The sequence below is a fragment of the Halichoerus grypus genome, chromosome 15, assembly GCF_964656455.1.
Source record: "Halichoerus grypus chromosome 15, mHalGry1.hap1.1, whole genome shotgun sequence".
Classification (NCBI taxonomy): domain Eukaryota; kingdom Metazoa; phylum Chordata; class Mammalia; order Carnivora; family Phocidae; genus Halichoerus; species Halichoerus grypus.
The window spans coordinates 48095053-48116782 of NC_135726.1; the positions used below are offsets into that span (position 1 = coordinate 48095053).

At 56.7% G+C, this 21730-nt stretch overlaps 1 protein-coding gene across 8 annotated transcripts in view; it reads right to left on the bottom strand.

The window, feature by feature from the left end:
- AKT2 (AKT serine/threonine kinase 2) overlaps window positions 1–21730 on the bottom strand; it is a 49073-nt gene that overhangs the window by 25091 nt on the left and 2252 nt on the right. For 4 of the 8 annotated variants that reach the window (XM_078062804.1, XM_078062810.1, XM_036095050.2 and 1 more), the window contains exon 2: window positions 4070–4199. The exons of 1 other annotated variant lie outside the window; for it this stretch is intronic. In XM_078062804.1, coding sequence (XP_077918930.1) covers window positions 4070–4115 — 46 coding nt within the window. In that variant the 5' untranslated portion in view covers window positions 4116–4199. Of the gene's footprint in view, window positions 1–4069; window positions 4325–7411; window positions 7431–21730 lie in introns of those variants that run through there. 3 more of the 8 variants (XM_078062806.1, XM_078062805.1, XM_078062807.1) reach the window with 3 other exon arrangements.

Sequence of the window (21730 nt, forward strand, 5' to 3'; positions counted from 1 at the left end):
GTAAGAAGAAAAGAAATGCTGATCCAAGGTACGATATGGATGAACCTCAAAGACATTATGGTAAGTGAAAGGGAGCCAGACACAAAAGGCCACCTATTGTATGATTCATTTGTATGAAATGTCCATAATAAGTCAATCCTTAGAGACAGAAAACAAATCAAAACAAACCAGAGGCCGCCGGGGCTGGGAGGAGGGGGGAATGGAGAGTGACTGCTTAATAAGTACAGGGTTTCTTTTAGGGAGATGAAACTTTTGGAACTAGACAGAGGTGGTGGTTACGCCACATTGTGAATGTACTAAAGGCTACTGAATTGCACACTTTAAAATGGTAAATTTCATGTTATGCAACTTTTACCTCCATTAATTTTTTTTTTAAGTTTTATTTATTTATTTGAGATAGAGAGAGTGAGCACGAGCTGGGAGGGGAGCAGAGGGAGAGGGAGAAGGAGACTCCACGCTGAGCAGGGAGCCTGCCATGGGGCTCGATCCCAGGACCCTGGGATCATGACCTGAGCTGAAGGCAGACCCCTAACTGAGTCACCCAGGTGCCCCCACTTTACCTCCATTTTATTTATTTTAAAGATTTTGTTTATTTATTTAAAGATTTTGTTTACTTATTTATTTTAAAGATTTTACTTATTTGAGACAGCGAGAGAGAGAACACAGAGGGAAAGAGTACAGAGGGATAAGCAGACTCCCTGCTGAGCAGGGAGCCCGACGTGGGGCTCGATCCCAGGACCCTGGGATCATGACCTGAGCTGAAAGCAGATGCCTAACCGACTGAGCCACCCAGGTGCCCCAATTTTACCTCCATTTTTAAGAGCAAAACAAACAAACCAACCAACCCAGAAAAACACACCTAAGGCTACTATCAGTTAGGAAAGTGTTCCTGTTTGGGAAGGGCAGAGGTCTTCTGGGGACTGTCTTGTCCTACATCTTGATCTGGATGGTGATTTTAGAGTGAGTTTATGATCCAGGCACTCACCTGTGGTGGTTTATATGTTGGTAATAAGGAAAAAAGAAAAAAAAAAAGAAACCTAGGAGGAAAGGAAAAACATCCTCACAACAATCCCATTTTACAGACAAGAACACTGAAGCCCAGAGGCTCCATTACTTGCCCGAGGCTCATGGGGGTTAACTGGAGAGGTGGGATCGGAACTCAGGTTTGCTCCATCCAGAGCCCCCACTCCTGACCACTACACTGCCTGCCTCAAAACTGGCAGACGGGGGCTGGCCTGGTGGGGACCGGCAGAGGGTGTGCTGAGGCCATGTCAGGAAGGGGACCAGCACAGGGCATGAGGGACTCCAAGAGTTGTGCTCTTGCCTGGCCTGTTCCTTGAGCAGACCCTGCTTAGCAAGAGGCAGCCTGTAGGCCAGGCCTTGAGAGAGCTGGTTCAGGAGGCAGAGGGTAAGTCTTTGCTGAATCCTGGGAAGTCAGTCTTCCCGCTGAGCCTCAGCTTCCTTGCCCGTAAGATGGCGCCTGCCTCCCAGGGTAGCTATGGGGAACGCAACAAAACTGGGCTCGCCTGAAGCAGAGCCCTGTGCCTGGCACCGAACAGGCACATGGTAAACTGGGGCTCTACTACTTTAACCACCAGAGGTGGGGTGAGATGGCACCGGTGCCCACCTGCCCTTGCCCACCTCTGCTCAGAATGGTGGGCCACGGGAGGGCGCTTGGCTGGTTCTGTCAGTAGAGCATACGACTCTCGATCTCGGGGTCGTGAGTTTAAGCCCCACATTGGGCCTAGAGCTTACTTTAAGAAAAAAAAAAAGAATGGCGGGCAACAGGAGGCCCAGGAGCACCGTGCTTCTGTGTGTATACGGTGCAAACCCAAGGTGGGTATGTCCTGGCTAGGCCATCCCAGCAGCTCATCTGGGCCCCTGCAGCATGAATGGAGGTGCTGAAGGCGTAAGAGGGGCTGAGACCCATTTAATGCCGTCAGTGGCCCTAAACCAGACCCAAGCTCCTGCCCCGGCAACAGCTCTCTGGCCGCCTCCAGAGCTCCTCACAGCCCAGCCCAGCGAGCCGCCAGCCTGGGGACACTCAGGAGCTGAGACCCCGGCAACACCCTAGCACCCGCATACCACCCCCACACAATCCCAATCATTCAGTCAGCAATCAGTTACTGAGCACCTATTGCATGCCAGGAACTTTCCTAGGCCCTGGGGATACCATAGTAAATAGCCAGATAAAATCCCTGCCCTCGGAGACCTGAGGTCACAGGCCTACACTGTTAACGCATTTTACAGATGTGAAACCAAGGCTCAGAGAGGCGACAGAGTTTGCTCAGAGTCACCAAAAGGAAGTGGCAGAGCCAGGGTTAGAACTGTGACATCTGCCAAAGTTCAGAAAGCTCCACCGACAGCCCCAAACTCACAGCCCACCCTGAGCAGGTAGGGTCAAGGTGCCTCAAATACCACCCCTGCCTGCAAAGGGCAGTGGGAAGGAAACAGGTCTCCCCTGCCCAGTCTGATGGCGGAGGCCTGGCCCTGGGGATCACCTCCGTCCCTCATCACTGCTCTGTGTCTGCAGACCAGGACAGGGCACGATGGGTGGGCACTTCTCCTGATTCCCACGGGGCTGGCCCTACATCGGCCTCCTTGTCTCTTCAAACACGTCCGGCCCACTCCCCCTCCGGACTCATGGCTGGCCCCTTCACCTGCGCTCTCCTGCCCCAGTTAGCCATGGGGCTCACTCCCTGCACTCCTGCAGGTCGTTATCAAATGCCCCTTCTCAGTGAGCCCTCCCTAACCACCTGTTTATGACAGCTCCCCCTGCTTCCTCCCACATCCCTTCTCACATTGCTTGATTTTTCTCCATGCCCCTTACCACCACTGCACGCACTGGTCCCCTTGGGTGCCGCCCACCCTCCCCACTAAATGTAAGACGCCAACGTGAGAAGCGGACTTCCGCCTATCTGGTTCACTGCCGAGTCGCCAGCGCCTGGACCACAGTAGCTGCTCAGTCCACGTCTACTGACTGAAATGGACGCGTACGGAGAGCGGCTACCACCAGGCTTGGCCCCCTCCCGCCCTAGAAGAAGGTCCACGGAAGCCGGGACAGTCGGCCTCCACCCCACAGTGCCTGGACAGCTGCCCCCCCGCCAAGCCGGTGGGCACCACGCTTCTGGGGCCAGAAGGCCTGGGCTCTAACAGTATAGGCTGTTAGGCTCTTCACTGTCAATGACTTCATTTCTCCAGGCCTCAGCTGCCCACCCGTACAAGCAGACAAGGCCATGCCCTAGCTCCGGGCGCCCTGGGCTCAGACCGCCTGAAGGGTTAATTAAAGCCAAGGTCCTTCCCGTGGCCTCCAGGGCCCAGCACGGCTGGATGCCACATCCGGCTTGCCCTCGCTCTCTCCGCTCCAGCCAGCCTGGCCAACTCAACCAGGCGCGCTCCCGCCTTCATCCCTGCTGTCCCATTCCCTGGGACAGCCTTGCCCAGCTCTGTGTGTGGCTCACCTCCTCGCCTCCCCTCTCCCCCCGGGCCTCCATCACTGTCCCCTCCTCAGAGAGGCTCGTCCTCAGAGTCCCTACTACTCACAACAGCACTCCTCACCACCTGACATCGTACGTCTGCTTCTCTGTTCGCTGTCCCCAGCCCCCACTAGAATGTGAACTCCATGAGGGCACCACACGTCCCAGGAGCCTGGGAGCCCGGACGGCCTGGCACACCACACATACTCAGTGAGTATTTGCGGAATGAATGAATGTTGAGTATTCCCTCACTGTGTTACTTCAGTTAAGTGACTTCCCCTCCCCGAGCCTCAGTTTCTTCATCTATACAATGGGGCTATGACTGAGACCACGAATGCAGAGGCAGACTCGAGACCTGGCCCGGGAGCTCATGCCGGATGATGCCCAGGAGCGTCCCCAGGCTGCTGCTGAAGAAGTCCATGAAACGGGCTTGTAAGGAGCTACTGGCCTGGGGCAGGCAGGTAGGGCTCAGCACCCTGGCTCCTCGGGCTGCAAAGACCCTGTACCTCTGCCTCCCTGGGCACCAGGTGCCAGGAGCAAAGCCAAGGCAGGAGGGGAGAGACGCAATCCAGTGGACAAAAGCAGCCCCTTACCACGCTTGTGGAGCCAGCCTTCTTTGATGACAGACACCTCATTCATGGTGGCAGCGTGACCCGCTGTCACCTAGCTTAGGACAGCTCAGGGCAGCAGGACATGCAGGAGGCACGGTGGACAGAGCCCAGTCTGCAAGACAAGAGAGGAGCTCATGAGAACTCGAGGGGGACTCACCACAGCCCCTGGCCTCACGACAGCCCGGCCGGCCGGCCCCTCCAGCAGCTCTGCCTGCACTGTGCAGGGTGGAGGCGGTGGGGATAGGGAGCCCTGCCCACTTGGCCCAGTCCGAGGAGGAAGATGTGGCCTCGTCCTCAGGGACTCCAACTGGGGGCGGGGAGGGGGCCTGACCCTGCCCTCGGAGCCTTACTCTGGAGGGAACAGAGCTCCCCGGCCTAGGCAGGCCTTGCTGAGCGGAGGCAGCCTCTCCACCCACCCTCACCCCAGACTGGCCTCCACCCCGGGTCATTCCCAGGCCCCCACACTGCGGTGACCTGGGATGAATCAGACAGCCCTGGGCACCTGAGGGAGTGCTCAGAGCCACCAGCATCTGCCTGCCGGCCCCCCACCCCGACACACGGACACATGCGCGCACACACTCTTTCTGCCCCCTCCCCTCCTTCCAACCTACCACCCTCAGCAAACCAAGTGCCCCCAAGCCCCTGCGCCAAGCCACCCTGTGTCACTCCCTCAGCCTCAGCCCCTTTGCCCCCACCAGATGACTGAGGAAAGACAAGTCTCCGACGCTCGGGATCTTGAACAAGACAGCAACCTACTGCGAATGCACTTGTCTGGGGCTTAGGAGCCGGTCCCGGGGGCTCAACCAAGGCCCTGGTCCCTTCCCCAAGACCTCCACTTCCGTCCTCAGGGACCAGCAGCCGACAGACTGACAGACGCCGAGGCCGCTGCTTCGTCTCAGGTTCCCAGGGTGGAAGGGAGGAGGGCGGGAGGCAGCCGCCCACTGGGCCCCTACCTGGAGCCACAGGCCTGGAAAGGGGCCACGGAGCCCAAGGCGCCTTTCGCCTTGCCCAGCCCGGGGTTATTTGCGGACAGCAGGTCAGGAGCTACAGCGGCCCCCAGAGAAGTGGCAGCTGGCTCTAGGGACACCGTGGGCATCGGCTTTCTCTCATGGCCCTGGGGAGCTGGGGGGCCGGCCGCACTACTGCCTGGCATGTGACGGTGGCAGGCCGCCCAGACCCGGGCAGGGAAGGGAGGTAAGTGGGAGGAAGCGAAAGGAGAGACAAGACGGACAGTGACAGGGAAGTAAACAGTGGGGTGAGAGATCACGTTCTGGACTGAGCCGCAAAGGCAGGGCCAGGAGCAGCACAGGGGCTCCCTCCTGCAGTAGGCGGGACCAGCCCCGAGGGGCTCCCGTTCCACAGATGGATGGATGGACGGACCACCCAGGACGGGAGAGCCTGACGATCCCACCAGCCTGCCTTCCACCTCTAACGTGACCAGTCTCTGCACCTGCCCCGCCCCCTGCCCCACCTCCCGCCCTGGGGATGGCCTGGCTCACTGGCTCAGGTCCAGTGCTGTCCTCTCCCTTGAGGGCTCCCGCACCCCCTCCCTAGACTCCCCACCCACTACCTTATTGCTCCCTCCAATCTGTCCCCGTTCACCAGCCAGACCCCTTAAACCTGACCCTGTCCTTCCCCCACTCAAAAGCCTTTCATGGCTTCCCGCTGACCTCGGGAAAGAGCCAAGCTCCCTCGCTTGGGATTCAAGGCCCTTCAGGACCCGGCTTCTGCTGACCTTCACTCCAGCTGCCCCCTGCCCCTGCTCAGCCCAGCGGCCCCCACTGTCCGTCCACCCGCGCCCTGACGCCTCTCCCAACTGCCCTGGCCTTCTCCCTGGGCTCTGAGTCTCTGCTTTCAACCCTTAGACTCCATCTAAATCTGGCCCCGTTCCTCCAGGTTAAAAACCCTTCCCGGGCCCCCCAGTGTGCTCAGACACAGAACAAAGTCCTTTCCGCCACGAGCTTAGGGTCACCTAGAAAGCTCTCTATAAAACCTAGTAACCGTGACAATAACTATACCTGGTACTACCTCCGTCTCCAGCCCCCCCCAGGCTTCTACCTCTCAGGCCCATCCCTCTGGCCTCCATTCCCCGTACCTGTACCTTCTGTGGGTTCTCCCTCCTCCTGGGGGTCTCAGCTGAACCAAAGCCTCCTCCAGGAAGCCTTCCTGACCTCAGAGGCTGCCTGGGTACTCTCTGCGCACCTCCTCAGCCAATTCTTCCGACACCTATTAAGTGCTAATCTAGTGGACCAGCACAGCATCTGGATATCTGCTGAGTACGTAATGGAAGAACCCAAGTCTCCCCAGCCCAGGACCAGACAGAGCCATGGAAACATTTCCAGAGTCTATTCATGCCACCAATCTCCTCTGAGCGTGTCCTAAGCTCCAGACAACCAGAGGGATACCAGAGATGAATCATCAGGAAGACAAGACATGGCCCCTGCCTTCGTGAAGCTCCCACCCCGGTGGAGGCGGCAGACAACACACAAGTATGCGTGTAACAATGTCAGGTGGTGAAGAGGCACTGAGAAGCAAAGTCAAGCAGGAGAAAGGGTGGCGGGGAATGTGGGGTGTTATGTTAGCTGTGTGGTAGGGGGGACATGTGAGGAGGAGGGAGCCACGCTGCCATGTAGGGAAAAGAATTTCGGGCAGGGGAAGAGCAAGTGCAAAGCCTCTGAGTCAGGAAGTACTTGTAGAGCGTGAAGAACTGCCAAGGGGCTGGTGTGGCCAAGAAGCCAGGAGAGGTGGGCAGGAAGAACACTTAGGGCCCGGCGTGAGGGGGTGGTGGGAAGTTCGAGACGTTGTCCCCTGACACGGGGGGCGAACACTGCGCTTTCCCCAGTACCAGCTCAGTTCGGAAGTTCCAAAGAACCAGGATGGAGAACCCAAGTCCCAAGGAAGGGTGGACATGGAAGGACAGGACCGGGGGGACCTGGCGTCCAATCTCGACACTCCCCTCCCATCCCCAGCCCGGCAACTTCACGTCCGTGATTCTGCGTGTCTCGGGGTAGTCAGCAGCGCTGAAGCACCCGCTGCGTGCAGAGGCTCGGCCTACTGCCTGGCCCAGCCCCTGGGGAACACGCGAACAAGTGGGTGAGCACTCAAACACGCAGCTGCCGTGATCAGAGAAGCAAAAGCAGCCAGGTGTGGCCAACAGTGGTCAGGGTCGCAGAGTCCGCGAGCCACTGCCAGCCGGGTGGCCTTGAGCAAGTGGGGTGCCGGTGCCCTCGTGGGGTCCCTCCTGAATGATCCCAACCGCCCCACCGGAGGGGCAGTGACCATGCCCAGGGGAAGGCAGAAGCTCGGAGAGTGGAAGCCATTTACCTCGGGTCTCCCCACTGCTCGGCACCCCGGGGCCACTTTCTACATTCTCATTTCGGCAGCTTGGGCAAGGGCAGGGGGAGGAACTGGAAGATCCCCTGCACCCCGCCTGGATCCCGCCCCGTCCTCCTGCTGAGGGTGGCGCCTCCGCTGAGGTGTCTATGACGCAGTCCTGGGGTGATGAAATACCAGGCACGGACGCCAAGAGGATGGCCTGCTCCCCGGGGAGCTGCTGGCGGAGGCTGCCCAGGCGGGACGACAGAGAACAGCCTCTGGAAGCCAGGTGTCAGCACGCAGGGGCCTGCCCTGGCCGCCCCGGCCCAGAGGCAAGATACCCCACGGCAGGGAGGGCCTGCACGGCCCCATCCCCACGCGCTGCTTCCTTGAGTGTCCGGGCCCAAGTCGGCCGAGGGCCTGGGCCCGAGCGGCAGCTTGTAGGCTTGAGGTGAGCCCCCTGGGAGACAAGGTGAAAAGAACAAGGCCACTTCACAAGAGAGGACACCCACGCTACCAAAGAACGCACACAATCTCATTATTTAGGAGGAAATACAAGTTACCATCCACCAGGATGGCTGAAATTTTAAAAACTGACAGTGCCAAGTGTTGACAAAGATACAGATGAACAGTGGTGGAAGTATAACATGGTTCAACCACTACGGAAAACTGCTTGGCAGTAAAAATTAAAACTCAATACGTGCCCACACCCCATGACCCAGCAATTCCACAACCCAACCCGACAGAAAGGAGTGTGTTTGTTTACCAAGGGACATACTAGAATGTTCACAGCAGCAATACTCACAGTAACCCCCAAACTGGAAACAGACCAAATGTCTACCCACAGGAGAATGGAGAAACAAAGGGAGATAAATTCATACAGCAGAACGTTCCTCCACTCACTACTGACACATGCAACAGGGACAGAGCATAAGAAGGTTACCACGAAAGAAATGAAAGAAGACAGACACACACAACACATCAAGTGTGGGTCCATTAGCAGTAAGTTCGGAACGGGCAACAACACTACGTGTTTAGGGGTACCTTCCTCACTTACAAAACTATGCTGAACATCAAGGGAACAAACCCACAGAAGTCGGGGGAGTGGGTAGCTTTAGGAGCAGCAGAGGAGTTTCCAGGAGCTGACCGGCTTCTGCTGTGGTCACACCGGGCTCTGCCCTGTGGCGGTTTGTTATACTGCACCACACAAAACGGGTTTAATACATTTTTCTGTATCATATGACAAAAGTAGTAACTATAAAAAAAGAACCTGGGTTTGAGAGTCCAGAGAATGTGCAGAGCCAAAATCAGGCCTCCTGGCTTCCAGAGTTTGCCCTCCCCAAGGCTGGCGTGCCTGGATTTTCCCCTTAAGAAGGTCGGGTCACCAATGAGGGAGGAGGAGGAAGGAGGAGGCATCCAGCGTCCGGAGGATCCGAATTTCACCCCCAGGCTCTGCTGGCTTCCCGGCTGTGGGGCCACAGGCAAGTGACACCCTGCCCTCTGTGAGTGCAGAGCTTCCCTCTGTACAATGATCCTCCTGGAGAAGGGCCACGCACCCCAGGAGGGAGCAGGCACACACTCCGGGCCCCACGGCGTGGGAGTGGGCTGGACGGAGGGGCGGGGACGTCTAGCTCTGCACAGAAGACAGCTGAACAGGGATAAAGATCACTGCTCTCGGTGGTCACTCTGAGCAGGGACAGGGACAGGAGACTCGACAGGGGTCCCCAAGGAGGCTCTGACCACTCTGGCCAGCTTTTATCGGTCTCAAGAGCTGCTGAGTACATGGCTGTCACTGACTTACTCCACCGTTAGTCTCAAACGCTCTACAGTAACTTATTCCAAAACTTCTTTAAGACATTTGTATTACCATCTATCTGACTCACGGGTGTTACTTACTGCTCAATGGTTTCCCAACTGTAGCTCCTTCAGGAGCTTCAGCTCACAGAGCCAGAGTCAGATCCGTGAGAGGCAACTTACAGGACCATGCAGGGCCGCTGGGGGGAGGTCCTGGTGGCAGCCCTGGGCAGGGACTGGGTCCTAGAAAGGGTGCTTCCAAACCTGTTTCCTCATCTGTAAAATTAGGGTTGTGTGGTTCCTGCTGCTCGGGGAGGGCGAGGGAGGGTTGTGAAGGCTCACTGAGCTCTAGCACTTGTCTTCACCCTTTCTATGGGCTGGGACCCTGTGACCACCAAATCAGAGCCCATCCCTCCTGTGCTCAAACCCTCCGGTGTCCCCATCTTACCCCAAGTAAAAGCCAGAGTCCTTACAGGACCCTCAGGACCCTATGAGATCTGCATGGTTCCCCCTTTACTTCTCCAAATACACTCCATTTCAACAATGCCTAGTCCTGTGGCTCCTCCAACACACCAGGACATCCTTACCTCAGGGCCTTTGCACCTGCTGCCCCCTTGGTCGGAATGCTCTGCTCGCAGGTATCTGAGGGGCCCCATTCCATTTTCTTCAGCCTCTGCTCACATGCCACTTTCTCCAAGAAGCCTTCCTAAGGGCTGGCTCAGTTGGTTAAGCGACTGCCTTCGGCTCAGGTCATGCTCGGCAGGGAGTCTGCTTCTCCCTCTGACCCTCCTCCCTCTCATGCTCTGTCTCTCATTCTCTCTCTCTCAAATAAATAAATAAAATCTTGAAAAAAAAAAAAAAGAAGCCTTCGTAAGCAGACAAAAGGGAGCTCCCATCCTACCTCCCCTAACCCTTTATTTTTCTCCATACCTCTCCTTATCCTTTATTTTTCTCTGTAAGCATTTTTCATCGCTGTCGTGACTTTATGTTATTTACCTGTGTATCAGTTTATTGTTAACCTCTCCCCACTATAATGTCAGCATGGTAAGAGCAGAGGCTCTGGCCTGTCTTGGGCCCTGCTGGATCCTCTGAGCCTTGCAAGGTGCTGGGTACACAGTGGGCACTTAAAAAGTTATTTGCGGAATGAATGTGCACAGTGTGAAGCCCTGTGCCCAGAACAGGCTCAGAGTGACTTAGGTTCCTTTCCTTGCCACTCGTCAACTCCTTTTTTCCTCTGGGCCCCTCTCCCTGACCTCATTTCTATGCCAGATGACACAGATGGCATAAGGGAGGCAGGAGGGGAGGCTGAGGCTCTGCAGCTCCTGGAGCTAGAGACAGCAGGGTGGGGCTCCTTCCTGGGGCTACAACCCCCCAGGGGCCTCTGCCACCTGCCCTCTAATCTGCACCTTCCCTATAAGTCCCTGAGGAGGACCTGCTCAGGAGATAAACGCAAAAACAACAGGAACCTGTCCTTCAACAGGCAGCACCTGCTTGCGGGAATCTGGGAGGAAACACGCGCGGGGTGAGCTGAGGGAAGCAGCTCCCTTGTTTGCCGTCCCCAGCTATGTGAACTGGTCCCGTGCTTTGCGAGCGCACTTTAGCGATACTAAAGAAGTGGCAACCCGCCGCCAGAATTCCTCCTGCAGACCATGGCTGTGCAGAGGTTCTAAGGTGGGGTTTCTCCGCCTCAGCAGGAGTGGTACTTGGAACCAGAGAATTCTCGGTGCAGAAGCTGCTGTGCGCACAGGAGGCAGCTGATCAGCGTCCCTGGTCTCCACCTGCACACCCTCCCCTGAGCTGTGACTATCAAGGAAGTCCTCACAGGGGCACCTGGGTGGCTCAGTCGGTTGAGCCAGCCACTCTTGATCTCAGCTCAGGTCAAGATCTCAGGGTCGTGGTATCGAGCCCCGCTTGGGGCTCCTGGGGCTCCAGGCTCGGCGCAGAGCTGGCTTGTCCCTCTCCCTCCCTCTGCTCTAAGATAAATAAACAAAATCCTTAAAATAAAAAATAATAATAAAAAAAAGTCCTCCCACGCTACCAAATGTCCCCTGCAGGCAGAGCGCCCCAGAGCAGAGCCCACCGCCCCACCCGGCTGCGAAGCGCTGTGCCGAGGGTACACTTGCTGAAACCGTGAAAGACTGGAAGTGACCGAAACGCCGGGCCCAGGGCTCTGTCACCCTAGCAACGGTTAATGTGGCAGCACTAAAAAGAGGGAGCGGATGCCCATGTGCCTCTGTCTCATCTACCACAGGCCAGGCACACCCAAGTGCTCTGCACGTGGGAATTCAACCCTCCCAGACACTTTTACAATCTTTTTTTTTTTTTTAAGATTTTTTTATTTATTTGACACAGAGAGATATAGCGAGAGAGAGCACAAGCAGGCGGAGCGGCAAGCAGGCAGACGGAGAGGGAGAAACAGGCTTCCTGCTGAGCAGGGAGCCCGATGCAGGGCTCGATCCCAGGACGCTGGGATCACGACCTGAGCTGAAGGCAGACGCTTAACTGACTGAGCCACCCAGGCGCCCCTACAATCTCTTTTTAATGAAGAAACTGTGTCACGAAGTGCAGTGACCGCTGCCAGCCCCTCGACCAGGAAGTGTGGAGCCGGCAGGGCCGGCGGCCACATGGCCTCTGGAGTCCTGCACACCGGGAGCCGGGCCCTGCTCCCCAGCTTTGTGGGCTTCAAGCTTCCAGCCCTGGATGAGGGGCCCTCCCCTGGCACCGCCGCGCAGCCCTCGGACAGAAGCAGCCTCCGCGGGCGACCTGCCCGTCGGCATTGAGTGCGCTCTCGGCTCCACGGAACATCCCACCTGATCCCCCTCCTGCCACACAAACCACCCAAACGTGCGCCCGGCACAGGGCCTCCATTCGGGTGGTTGGAGCCAGCCCAAGCGGAAACGTGAGCCACAGCGTCCTCTTCAGGAAAGCAGTCACGCGATCGACGACCGACAACGACAGATCTCACGGGGGAGAGCATTTTAGGCCGGAGGCCACATGGAGGTGCGTGTTTCACCGTGGCCCGCGTGGAAGGAATTGTGCCAAGAGAGGCAGGATCACAGGGGCAGGAGTCAAGGCTGCCTCAGGAACCAGATGCGCTTCCACCTCAGCTCTGCCACCTCCTGTGGGACCCTGGGCACATGGCTTCCCCTCTCTTCCCCTCGGTCTCCCCATCCACACACCAGAGACAGGAACGGTACGCACTCCCTGCGGTGAGGACTAGAGGAGTTAATCCACATCAAGTCCCTCGAACTCTGCCAGCATGCCAACTGCTCGGCACCCGTCAGGTGTTAGTGCCTCCGCTGCGGGGAGGCGGGGGGACCCTCGCTTCCCACGTCGCACGTTTCTGTAACATGAGAATTTTTACCTATCCCACCTCCCCGGCGGGAAGGCAGCGTTAAAGATACTTTTCTCTTCAACTGCACCCAGTCCCCTCAGCTGCCCCATCTGTCTACTTGGAGCAGGTATAGGACTGGGAGCAGGCTGAAGACGTAGGTGGGCTGCAAAAGATACTGGGACAAGAATAAGCACAGAGCAGATTTCCTTCTCTTCCTTGCCACCCCCGCCCCACACCTTCCCCCTCAGCCCCACCCAGGGCCTTATAGCACCCCACAGAAATCACGTCAGATATCTGAGTCGTCCTGGCCACGGGCTCCAAACACACTGAGTGCACCAGGCTGCAGCCAGGCAGAGACCCTCCGAACACAGCTCTGACCCTGTCCCTCCCCTGCTTGGGGATCACATCCAAGGCCTTCATGGAGACAGGGGCCCACCTGAAGTGGCCCCTGCCTATCCTCCTGCCTCTTTGATCAGCAGCGCCATCCCCACACGCACTTTTCCCTTCTCCCAGTCCCTCGAACAATCCTTGCTCTCTCTCCCTCCCTCTCTCTCTCTCTCTCTCTCTCTCTCTCACACACACACACACACACACACACACACCCCCAGGACCTTCGCACATACTAGTCCCCCCACCCGGCACACTGCTCACCCATCTTCACCTGCTAAATCCGTATTTCCTCAGGGAAGACTGCCCTGAGTGCTCCTTGCTCCACAATGAGTCACAGATCCTCAGAGCTCAGCGTTCCTGCCCCCTCATGGCTCTTACCTCTAATGTGCTCAGTCACTTGGACAAGTATATGGGTAATGGTTCCTCCCCCATTCGATGGGGTGCTCCACAAGGCAGGGATGGGAATGTCCTGGTCTCCACTGTGTCCACGCCACAGGGCCAGGCCCAGAGCTTCCATAAACTCAGGGTAGGGGTAGCAAACCCAATCATAGCTTTTGAGGTCGGAGTTGGATCAAGTAAAGGCAAAACAAAAATCCTGCATTCATTCATTCCACAAAAATGGCACCCATGCTGTGTCAGCACTGCTCTGGTCACCAGGGAGGCAGCAGTGACCAAAACAGAACTCCCTGCCCTAGGGGAGTTTACGGGGGGAGGGGAGAGGGTGGACAAGCCTTAAAGTAAAGCTAAATGAAGAGCAAATTACATGCTGTAACAGAAGTTGACAAACGTTATGGAGAAAAGCAGCACATGGGGGACTAGGTATGTGGGAAGGGGAGAGGGTTTCTGGTTTTATCCAGGGTGATCAGAGAAGGGCTCACTGAGATGGTGAAATCTGAGCAGAAATTCTCCCTGAGAGATGAGGCAGCCACTGGGGCCAGGGGAGAGGGGGGAGAGCGCCCCAGGCCCAGGGAGAGTAGCGCCAAGGCCAGGTGTGACTGAGTCAGGAGGGTGGAGGGGAAGGAAGCACGTGAGACTGGGGGGGGGGGTGCGGCTCCCTGAGCAGGCCTGGGAGGCCGCTGTAAGGGCTGTGACTGTTTCTCAGGGACAGATGGGGAACAGTCTGGCTTGGGGCGCAGCGGGATGCGGAGTTCCTGGCCCCGGTGAGGCAGACTGTATCACAACCGCCTCCTGCAGCTGTCCCCAGAGAAGCCCTATGCACTGGCCTGACTCTCTCACCTGCTGGCCCCCAATGGGGAAACTGAGGACAGGAAGGATGCAGTGAGTACCCAATGCTGGGCAGCCGGGACATGGCAGAGGAAATTGGATCATGTCCGTCCCAGCCCTGAGCGTCTTCCACCTCCTTCTGCCCTCACTCCCAAGAGACCGAGACCCCTCTCGCACTGGGGCCAGCCCTCCCTTACCATCCCTGAGGGCCTGCAGACCTGGGCTGCCCCTGTTGTACACAAATGCACGCGTGCGCACACGAGCAAGGCCCCTCCGGTCTGGCTAAAGGCTTCTTCCCTCACAGGCGTTGCTCCACATCATCTGCCTGCTTCCCTGGCCAGCAGTTTTGAGGCAGGGTCTGGTGGCATGAGTCCCCATCTTATCTCTGGGGCACCTAGGAGCAAGCACCTTGGGTCCTACCCATGGATAACGTTTACTGAGTGTTCATGATGTGCCAGGTCTGGACTCTCATGAATCCTCATGGCAATCCTGGGAGGTAGATGCTATTGCTATCCCCATTCTTCAGAAGAGGAAACTGAGACCCAGAGAGAAGAAATCACATGCCCAAGATCACACAGCCGTGAGTGCAGGAGATGGCTGACCTAGCCAACAGAAGTTTCTGTAATAATAGAAATGTAGCTATAGGGACTAGTGCAAGTAAAAAACTTAAATACAAGTGGGGCGCCTAGGTGGCTCAGTCGTTAAGCGTCTGCCTTCGGCTCGGGTCATGATCCCGGGGTCCTGGGATCGAGTCCCGCATCAGGCTCCCTGCTCGGCCGGAAGCCTGCTTCTCCCTCTCCTACTCCCCCTGCTTGTGTTCCCATTCTCGCAGTCTCTCTCTCTGTCAAATAAATAAAATCTTTAAAAAAAAAAAACAAACAAAAAAACTTAAAATACAAGTAAAAATTTAGTTTAATTAACTAAAACTCAAATAGCCACACAGAACTAGTGGCTAGCATATTGGAGGTGCAGCTCCACAGAACCTCTCTGATGAAGCACCAGGGGGCTGAAGGCAGGAGGGGGGGTGGGGGCAGGTGGGGGCAGGTGAGGGCCCGGGATGTGCTCACAGGCCCAAGGGGCTGGATCATCCCAGCCTGCCGCAGAGAAGCTCCCATGTGGTATCATCACTCCCAACCCCTGACCCATCAGCCCAGGGAACTGTAACAGGGCTCAGAGGCCCAAATCCATACCTAGAGTGCTGGTCAAGTCAAATCCTGACTGCTACCTTCCAAGATGCACAGGTCGCTTCCCCAAACCTCAGTGTCCTCATCTATAAAACGGGATCTTAATGCCAACCTGAGCATGTTATTTGTATTATTTCAAAAGATGTTTTGTTTTTTGGGGGTTTTGTTTTTTTAGCAATCCAGGGTCATCATGAGGACCCAATGAGACATGCTTCAAGCACAGCTGGGGATGAGGCCAGCACTTGGGAAAACAGGCAGCAGTTACACAAAGGCAAACTCCAAAGTCAAGGGCCAGCCTGAGCCTGAGTTAGTCAGAGCTATGGAAGTGGCAGCTATGTTCATACTGTCACTAGCTGGTTAAAAGGAATCATCCAGATGATTCATGACATGCCCATATTAACTTGTTGAAAATATCATCTAAATGAAAACACACAGCTAAAAAAAAGTAGACAAGTCGCAGACACTACCCCAAAACACATGCTCAACACTTGCCACCCCTCCAACCCCCCTCTAGGTCTTGGGACACCAGTTTGAGAAGCACAGACTTGCCTGCCAGACCCGGGCCCCGCCACCCTCCTGTGCACTGACCCCACTCCCCCAGCTGCAGTGGCGTGTACTCGGGGTCACCACACTGAGGTGTATCCCTTCAGGGCCTTTACCCGTGCGGCACCCCTGCCTGGCCCATTTCTTTGGGCTTTCACGTCAAGGCCTGAATGCCTCCCCTCAGGAGCCTTCCCCAAGTCCCCCTCCTGCCAAAGCCAGCCAGATCTCTGTTCCCTTCCTCTGTGGCACCAAGCACTCACAGGACAAATGCTACTTCTCTGCCTCCTCCAGCAGACTGGGCGCCGCTCCCTGACGGACAAAACTATACACGGCCCATAGTAGGTCCGCAATAAATTATCTGGTCAAAGAACGGAATACACAATGACCAAAAATAGCCAAGGGCGGGCTCCAGAGGCCATTCAGGAATCAGACCCCACGGGAAGGAATAGGGGAGTACCTCCCAACTCTCACCCCTGGCCCCTGGCCTCTAGGGAAGGAAGGGGCTGGCCAAGGCCAGGGCTCTGTGGGCATTGCGGGGGGGTGGAGAGAGGCCGCTGCACCCCATCTCCCAAGCAGGGATCGAATGGAGCTAATCCAGTCATTTCCAGAACAAATGAGGCCTACTTCGTGTCAGCTCTGTCTAGGAGAGGAGACAGCAAAAAAGTCATTAGGACCACAGTAGTGAGGGGCGCCTGGCCGGCTCAGTCGGTGGAGCGTGCGACTCTTCATCTCGGGGTTGTGGGGTCATGCCCCATGTTGGGTGTAGAGATTACTTAAAAGTCTTTAAAACCGCAACAACGGCGATTACCTCAGAAACAGTGGCCATGGCATTGATCGGAGGCAGAAGGGCCAGTCTCAAAAAGGCAGACTCAACCCCAGATACAGCTGGCTTCAAATTTCCTGTCTGTCACCAACACTGTGACTTTGGGCAAATCCAGTGACCTGCCTGGGCCTTTGCTGGCTCACCTACGAAATGGGAGGAAGAGCTGCGCTGAGCTCCCGGGTCACGCTGAGGATTTCGGTGAGAGCAGGCACATCAGGCCCCGGAGCAGGCCCGGCACGGAAAGGCCGCCCTGCTAGCTCTCAATAACGACAAAGCAGTCTACGTAGCTTTCTGTGCCTCAGTTTCCTAACCACCAATGGCGGTGCCTGTTACCCACCTCACAGGCTGCTCAGAGCCGTGTCTGGCTGAACAGGGGCGCGGTGATGGGTATGATTAATATTCCCGTCAGGAGCCCACCCCAGCAGGAACCTCGGCTGATCGGCCTGCCACCTCCTCCCAAGACTCCAAACACACAGCAGCTCCACCAACCAGCAAGTCCAGGCTGGCTGCGTCCGGGGCCCCCGTCCGCTCGCAGATGCCCAACCGGACCCAGGCTCACCATCTCCTGCAGCACCAGCAGGATCTACCAAGCACCTTCCCAGGAGGCCCCATGGCAGGCACTTCCTAACACACGAGATCCCTGAATCCTCCCGACAGCCCCACTTGGCAGGGTTGTTCCCATTTCAGCCGAACAAAATGCACCTCAAAGACATGATATGAGGCCCCCAGGGCTCCAGAGCATCCAAGGGAGAAGCTAGGAACAGGGAGCACACCCAGGTCAGCCCAGACCACTATGCAATGACCCACCCGATGATGAAGACCTTGAAATCAGACCGGGAGGGGGGAGGGAGGGGGGCAAGGGAGTGGCAGCTGCCCCCCCCCAGTCCATTTGGAAAGGGCCCACAAGGTGGCAAACCAAGGCAGGCTTGGATTTCTGGCCTCACCCTTAGAAACAACATCTGTGGACGAGCTTCCTGGGCAGAATGGCAGGGCTCGAGGAACTTCCTGCACGGACCTCTACATGTAGTCTCCCCTTAGCCAACCCCGGCTTACCGTCCCCTGCTTCAGGCACCCAGTACAGCCAGGCCCCACGGCGGGTGCTGAGTTGGCGGTGGGTCCTGCCCCCAAGGGGGCCAGGCCCAAGCTCCCACCCCCCACCCCTGCCCCTCCCACCCCCGCTCCCTTGTTCCCTCCCTCCTGGTCCTGCTCCCAGGGCTGTCTCCCCTAGCTGGGCCTCTTGCTGCTTGGCTGGTTGTCCAGAAGAGCCTGCCACGGAACCACCCCACCGTGCAGCCCAGAGGCCTGGTGGTTGAGAGCCTTCCACTGAGAGCTCTTGGGAAGTTGAAGAGAGGCCCAGGGAGGGGTGTCCCTGGGTCCTCCAGAGGCCTGGAGATAACTTCAAAAGACACTCCTTTCCATCCCCTCATCCCAAAGGATTTCCGGAGACCCCAGGAGGTTTGCTCTGTGTCTCCACTCCTTCCAGGAAGACAGCCCAGGGCAAGCCTGGGAAAATCAACAGCCTGGCCTCAGCTTACTGCGCTAAGCCTTCAGTGTGAGGCCCCCTCACCCACAATTACCTGGTCTCGGAAGACTCTGGAGCCACACTGCCCAAATTCAGAGCCCATCCCCAAAACTGCGGGGTTGGGGACCCAGACTGGTTACTGAGGCTCTCCAGGCCTCTGCGAGCTGGGAATCAGAGCCGAGTCCGCCCCGATCTAAGGGATCTTCACTGAAGTCCTCCCATGGCTCCTTCACAGCACTCAAATCCCTACCGCCATGTTACCTCCTCCAGGAGGCCCTCCCTGATCACCCCAGCTAAAATACAGTAATATCCCCACACTCTCTTTTCTCTGACCCCCATTCATTTTGCCTTCCCAACACTGACCACAAACTGATATCCTCTCCTAGATTCGTTTGCTGGGCACCTATCTCCACTAGAAGGTAGGCCCGTAAAGCCTGGTCGTCCAAGTTCTAGAGCAACCGGGAATGTGGCAGGTCCTCAGGCACACAAGCGGCGTGGAAGGTCAAATCAGCCAAGTACAGCTTTTATCAGGTATTACTGTTGTTCAGCACTGTTATTTGATATTAGCCCAGCTGTCGGGGTTGGGGAGGGGTGGGCCCAAATCACCTCACTGAGCCTCCCCCCCCCATCTGTCCCTAAACGGAACAGCCCCGGGCCCTGGGGAATGCGGTGTGAAAACCACAGAGGAGGGAGGCGACCATCACGCCTTCGCCGTTTCTAAGGCAGTGATTCTACTCAAGGGGGAAGTGGGAGGCATGTGAAACTCCCTGACCGGCTCGAAAATCTACCCCCCGCCCCAGGCAGAAGCCTGAGAACCTCTTCTGGCAAAAGGCACCTTCTGAAGCTCAAAATCTGACCAAGCTGTTCCTCAGAGAAGTCTGCAAGGCTCTGACCCCCACCTGCCCTCTGCCTCGGCCTCCCCTCACTCACCCCGCCCCGCCACTCAGGCCTCCTCCATGCCGCAGGTCCCTGCGCCTCACCAAGCTTTCAACTCTGGCCCTGTGGTTTCCCCACTGCCCTCCAAGGCCGGTCCTTCTCCTCACTCACCTGGTCCATCCGATCGGGGATCAGCGAAGAGGCCTTCCTGACAGCCCAACTACGGAAGCTCCCAGTCACACCTGATTTTAACTGCCTGCCTAGCACCTCCCTCTAACCTGTCCCTTGCTTATTCGCCAGCTTGATGGTTTGTCTCCCTCGATGCCACGGAAGGAGTGGCTCTGTCGAGGGCACCGCTGCATCCCTAGCACCCAAAGCGACACCAGGCATGCAGCAGGTGCTCAGTAAAGGCTGGTGGATAAACGAAACCCTTTGGCTCTGCAACGCCTTCGGGATCCAATGCACACTTCTCTCCCCCACAACCCCGGCCCAGGTGGCTCTGCACAGCTGGGCCCCTGACTCCTATGAGCACTTTTGCTCCTCACCCAGCTTGTGCGCCCACCCTTCTGCCTCGCAGCCTTCAAAAGGGCTGTTCTCACCTGGGTCAAGGCCCTTCCTGCCACTCCCGGGGATTGTGGTGGAGATTCAGTAAAAGCACGTATAGCAGAGGGGTGTAGCAGAGCCTGACACCCGAAAAAGAACTAGAATTTTTACCTCGGAGGAGCTCTGGGCAGCAACTGTGTGGGAGGATGAAGAGGTCTGGGCGCTGCACTTGCTACCCTTTATTTGATTATATGTCCCCACCCCCGCCCCAACCCTCCAAAACCTGTTTCCTCATCTGGAAAATAGAGATGCTAATTTCAGCCAGGCCCTCCTCCTGGTGGTACCCGCCAAGGCTCTGCAGCCTGGGAAGGGCCTCCAAGATAATAAGAATTACAATCGCTAAGATATCCTGAGGGCTCACCGTTTGTCAGGCGCTTTTCTGAAAGAGCAAGAACAGGAAACGTTTACTGGAGACTGTTATGCTAGTGAGGCTATGAATGCTTTCCACCAATTAACCCATTTAACCTTCACGACTATGTATGGGGGCGGGGGGAGGGGTAATGACCATCCCTTGACACAGACAATGAAAGCTCGGAAAGATTGAGGAACGTGCTCAAGGACACACAGCCAGGGAGTGCTAGGGCCGGACTTGAACCCCATGCTCTGAATCACCTTGGTGCAGCTCTTTACAGAGGTCAGAAACCAGGACACGGGATTCCCGGATTCTGGCTGGGCCAGCTGGGGAGCTGGACATCAAGACAGTTGAGACGACTGAGGGGAGGGCATGGGGAAGGATCGACGTGCTCAGGACTGCCGACTGAGCACGTGCACAGTGCCAGCCACCATCCTAGGAGCTTCTCGTGGATGAACCCATTTCGTCCTCACAACAGTCTGAGGTGGGTGCCGTTCAGAGCCCACTGCACAAGAGGTGAACACTGAGGTCCAAGGTCACACAGCCAGAACATGAAAGCTCCAGACAACTTGCATGCAGGCCCAACCCATCCTTGGGCAGCGACCTCTAACACGGCTCCCCTGCTGTTTTCTCCTGGCTCCCAGCACACACTCTGCACCGGGTCAAAAGACACCCTGGCTCAACTCTGAGGAGGGACCGAGTTTCACCAGCTAGCCCAGAACTACTAGACTGGCTGCCGAGGTGCTCACAGCAGCCCTGGGCTCGGAGGGTGAGGGGAAGGAAATGCCCAAGGGTGCAGCTGACAGGGGCCAGGGCAGGGCCTTTGAGGTGCCCACTCGAGCTTGGGACCTGGGGAACAATGGGACCTGGGGAACAAGGAGCGCACGACACTAGAGGCAAGCCGACCTGGGTTCAAAGCCCAGCCTGCCCCCTAGGGTCTGACAGACCAAGGACAAAGCAATTCTTTCCCCTGAGCCCCAATGTCTCATTTTGCAGAAAGGAAAGAAATACCATATCCACTGCTGGGGGCAACTAACCCACGGTTCTAGTTACTTGTAGACAAGAGGTTCACTGAGGGCAAACCGGGCCGGGAGTTCACCTCTTGGTTCTACTACTTCTGGCTCTGACACATCAGGCCAACCCTTTCACTTCACAGTCTCAGTCTCCTCATCTGTAAAATAGGCACTACACTCCTACCTAGCTCACAGGAATCTATAAAACAGGCATAACCGGGCGCCTGGGTGGCTCAGTCGTTAAGCGTCTGCCTTTGGCTCAGGTCATGATCCCAGGGTCCTGGGATCGAGCCACATGTCGGGCTCCCTGCTCGGCGGGAAGCCTGCTTCTCCCTCTCCCACTCCCCCTGCTTGTGTTCCCTCTCTCGCTATGTCTCTGTCAAATAAATAAAATCTTTAAAAAAACAAAAAAACAGGCATAACCATACCTATCCTGCAGATGCGTTTTTGAGATATAAAAGAGCTCACGTGTGTAAAAGGGTTGCCACACGCCTGACCTACTGTGGATGGCCAATAAACTCCAGCAGTTCACTAGCTCTGCAAATGACCTGCCTCTCTGTGCTTGTTTCCCCTTCTAACACGGGAGATCGTGCAACAGTACCTACGGCTCTAGGATGTATTCAGCAAGTTAATCTATGTGAAACATTGAATAGTATGTGGTACACAGAAA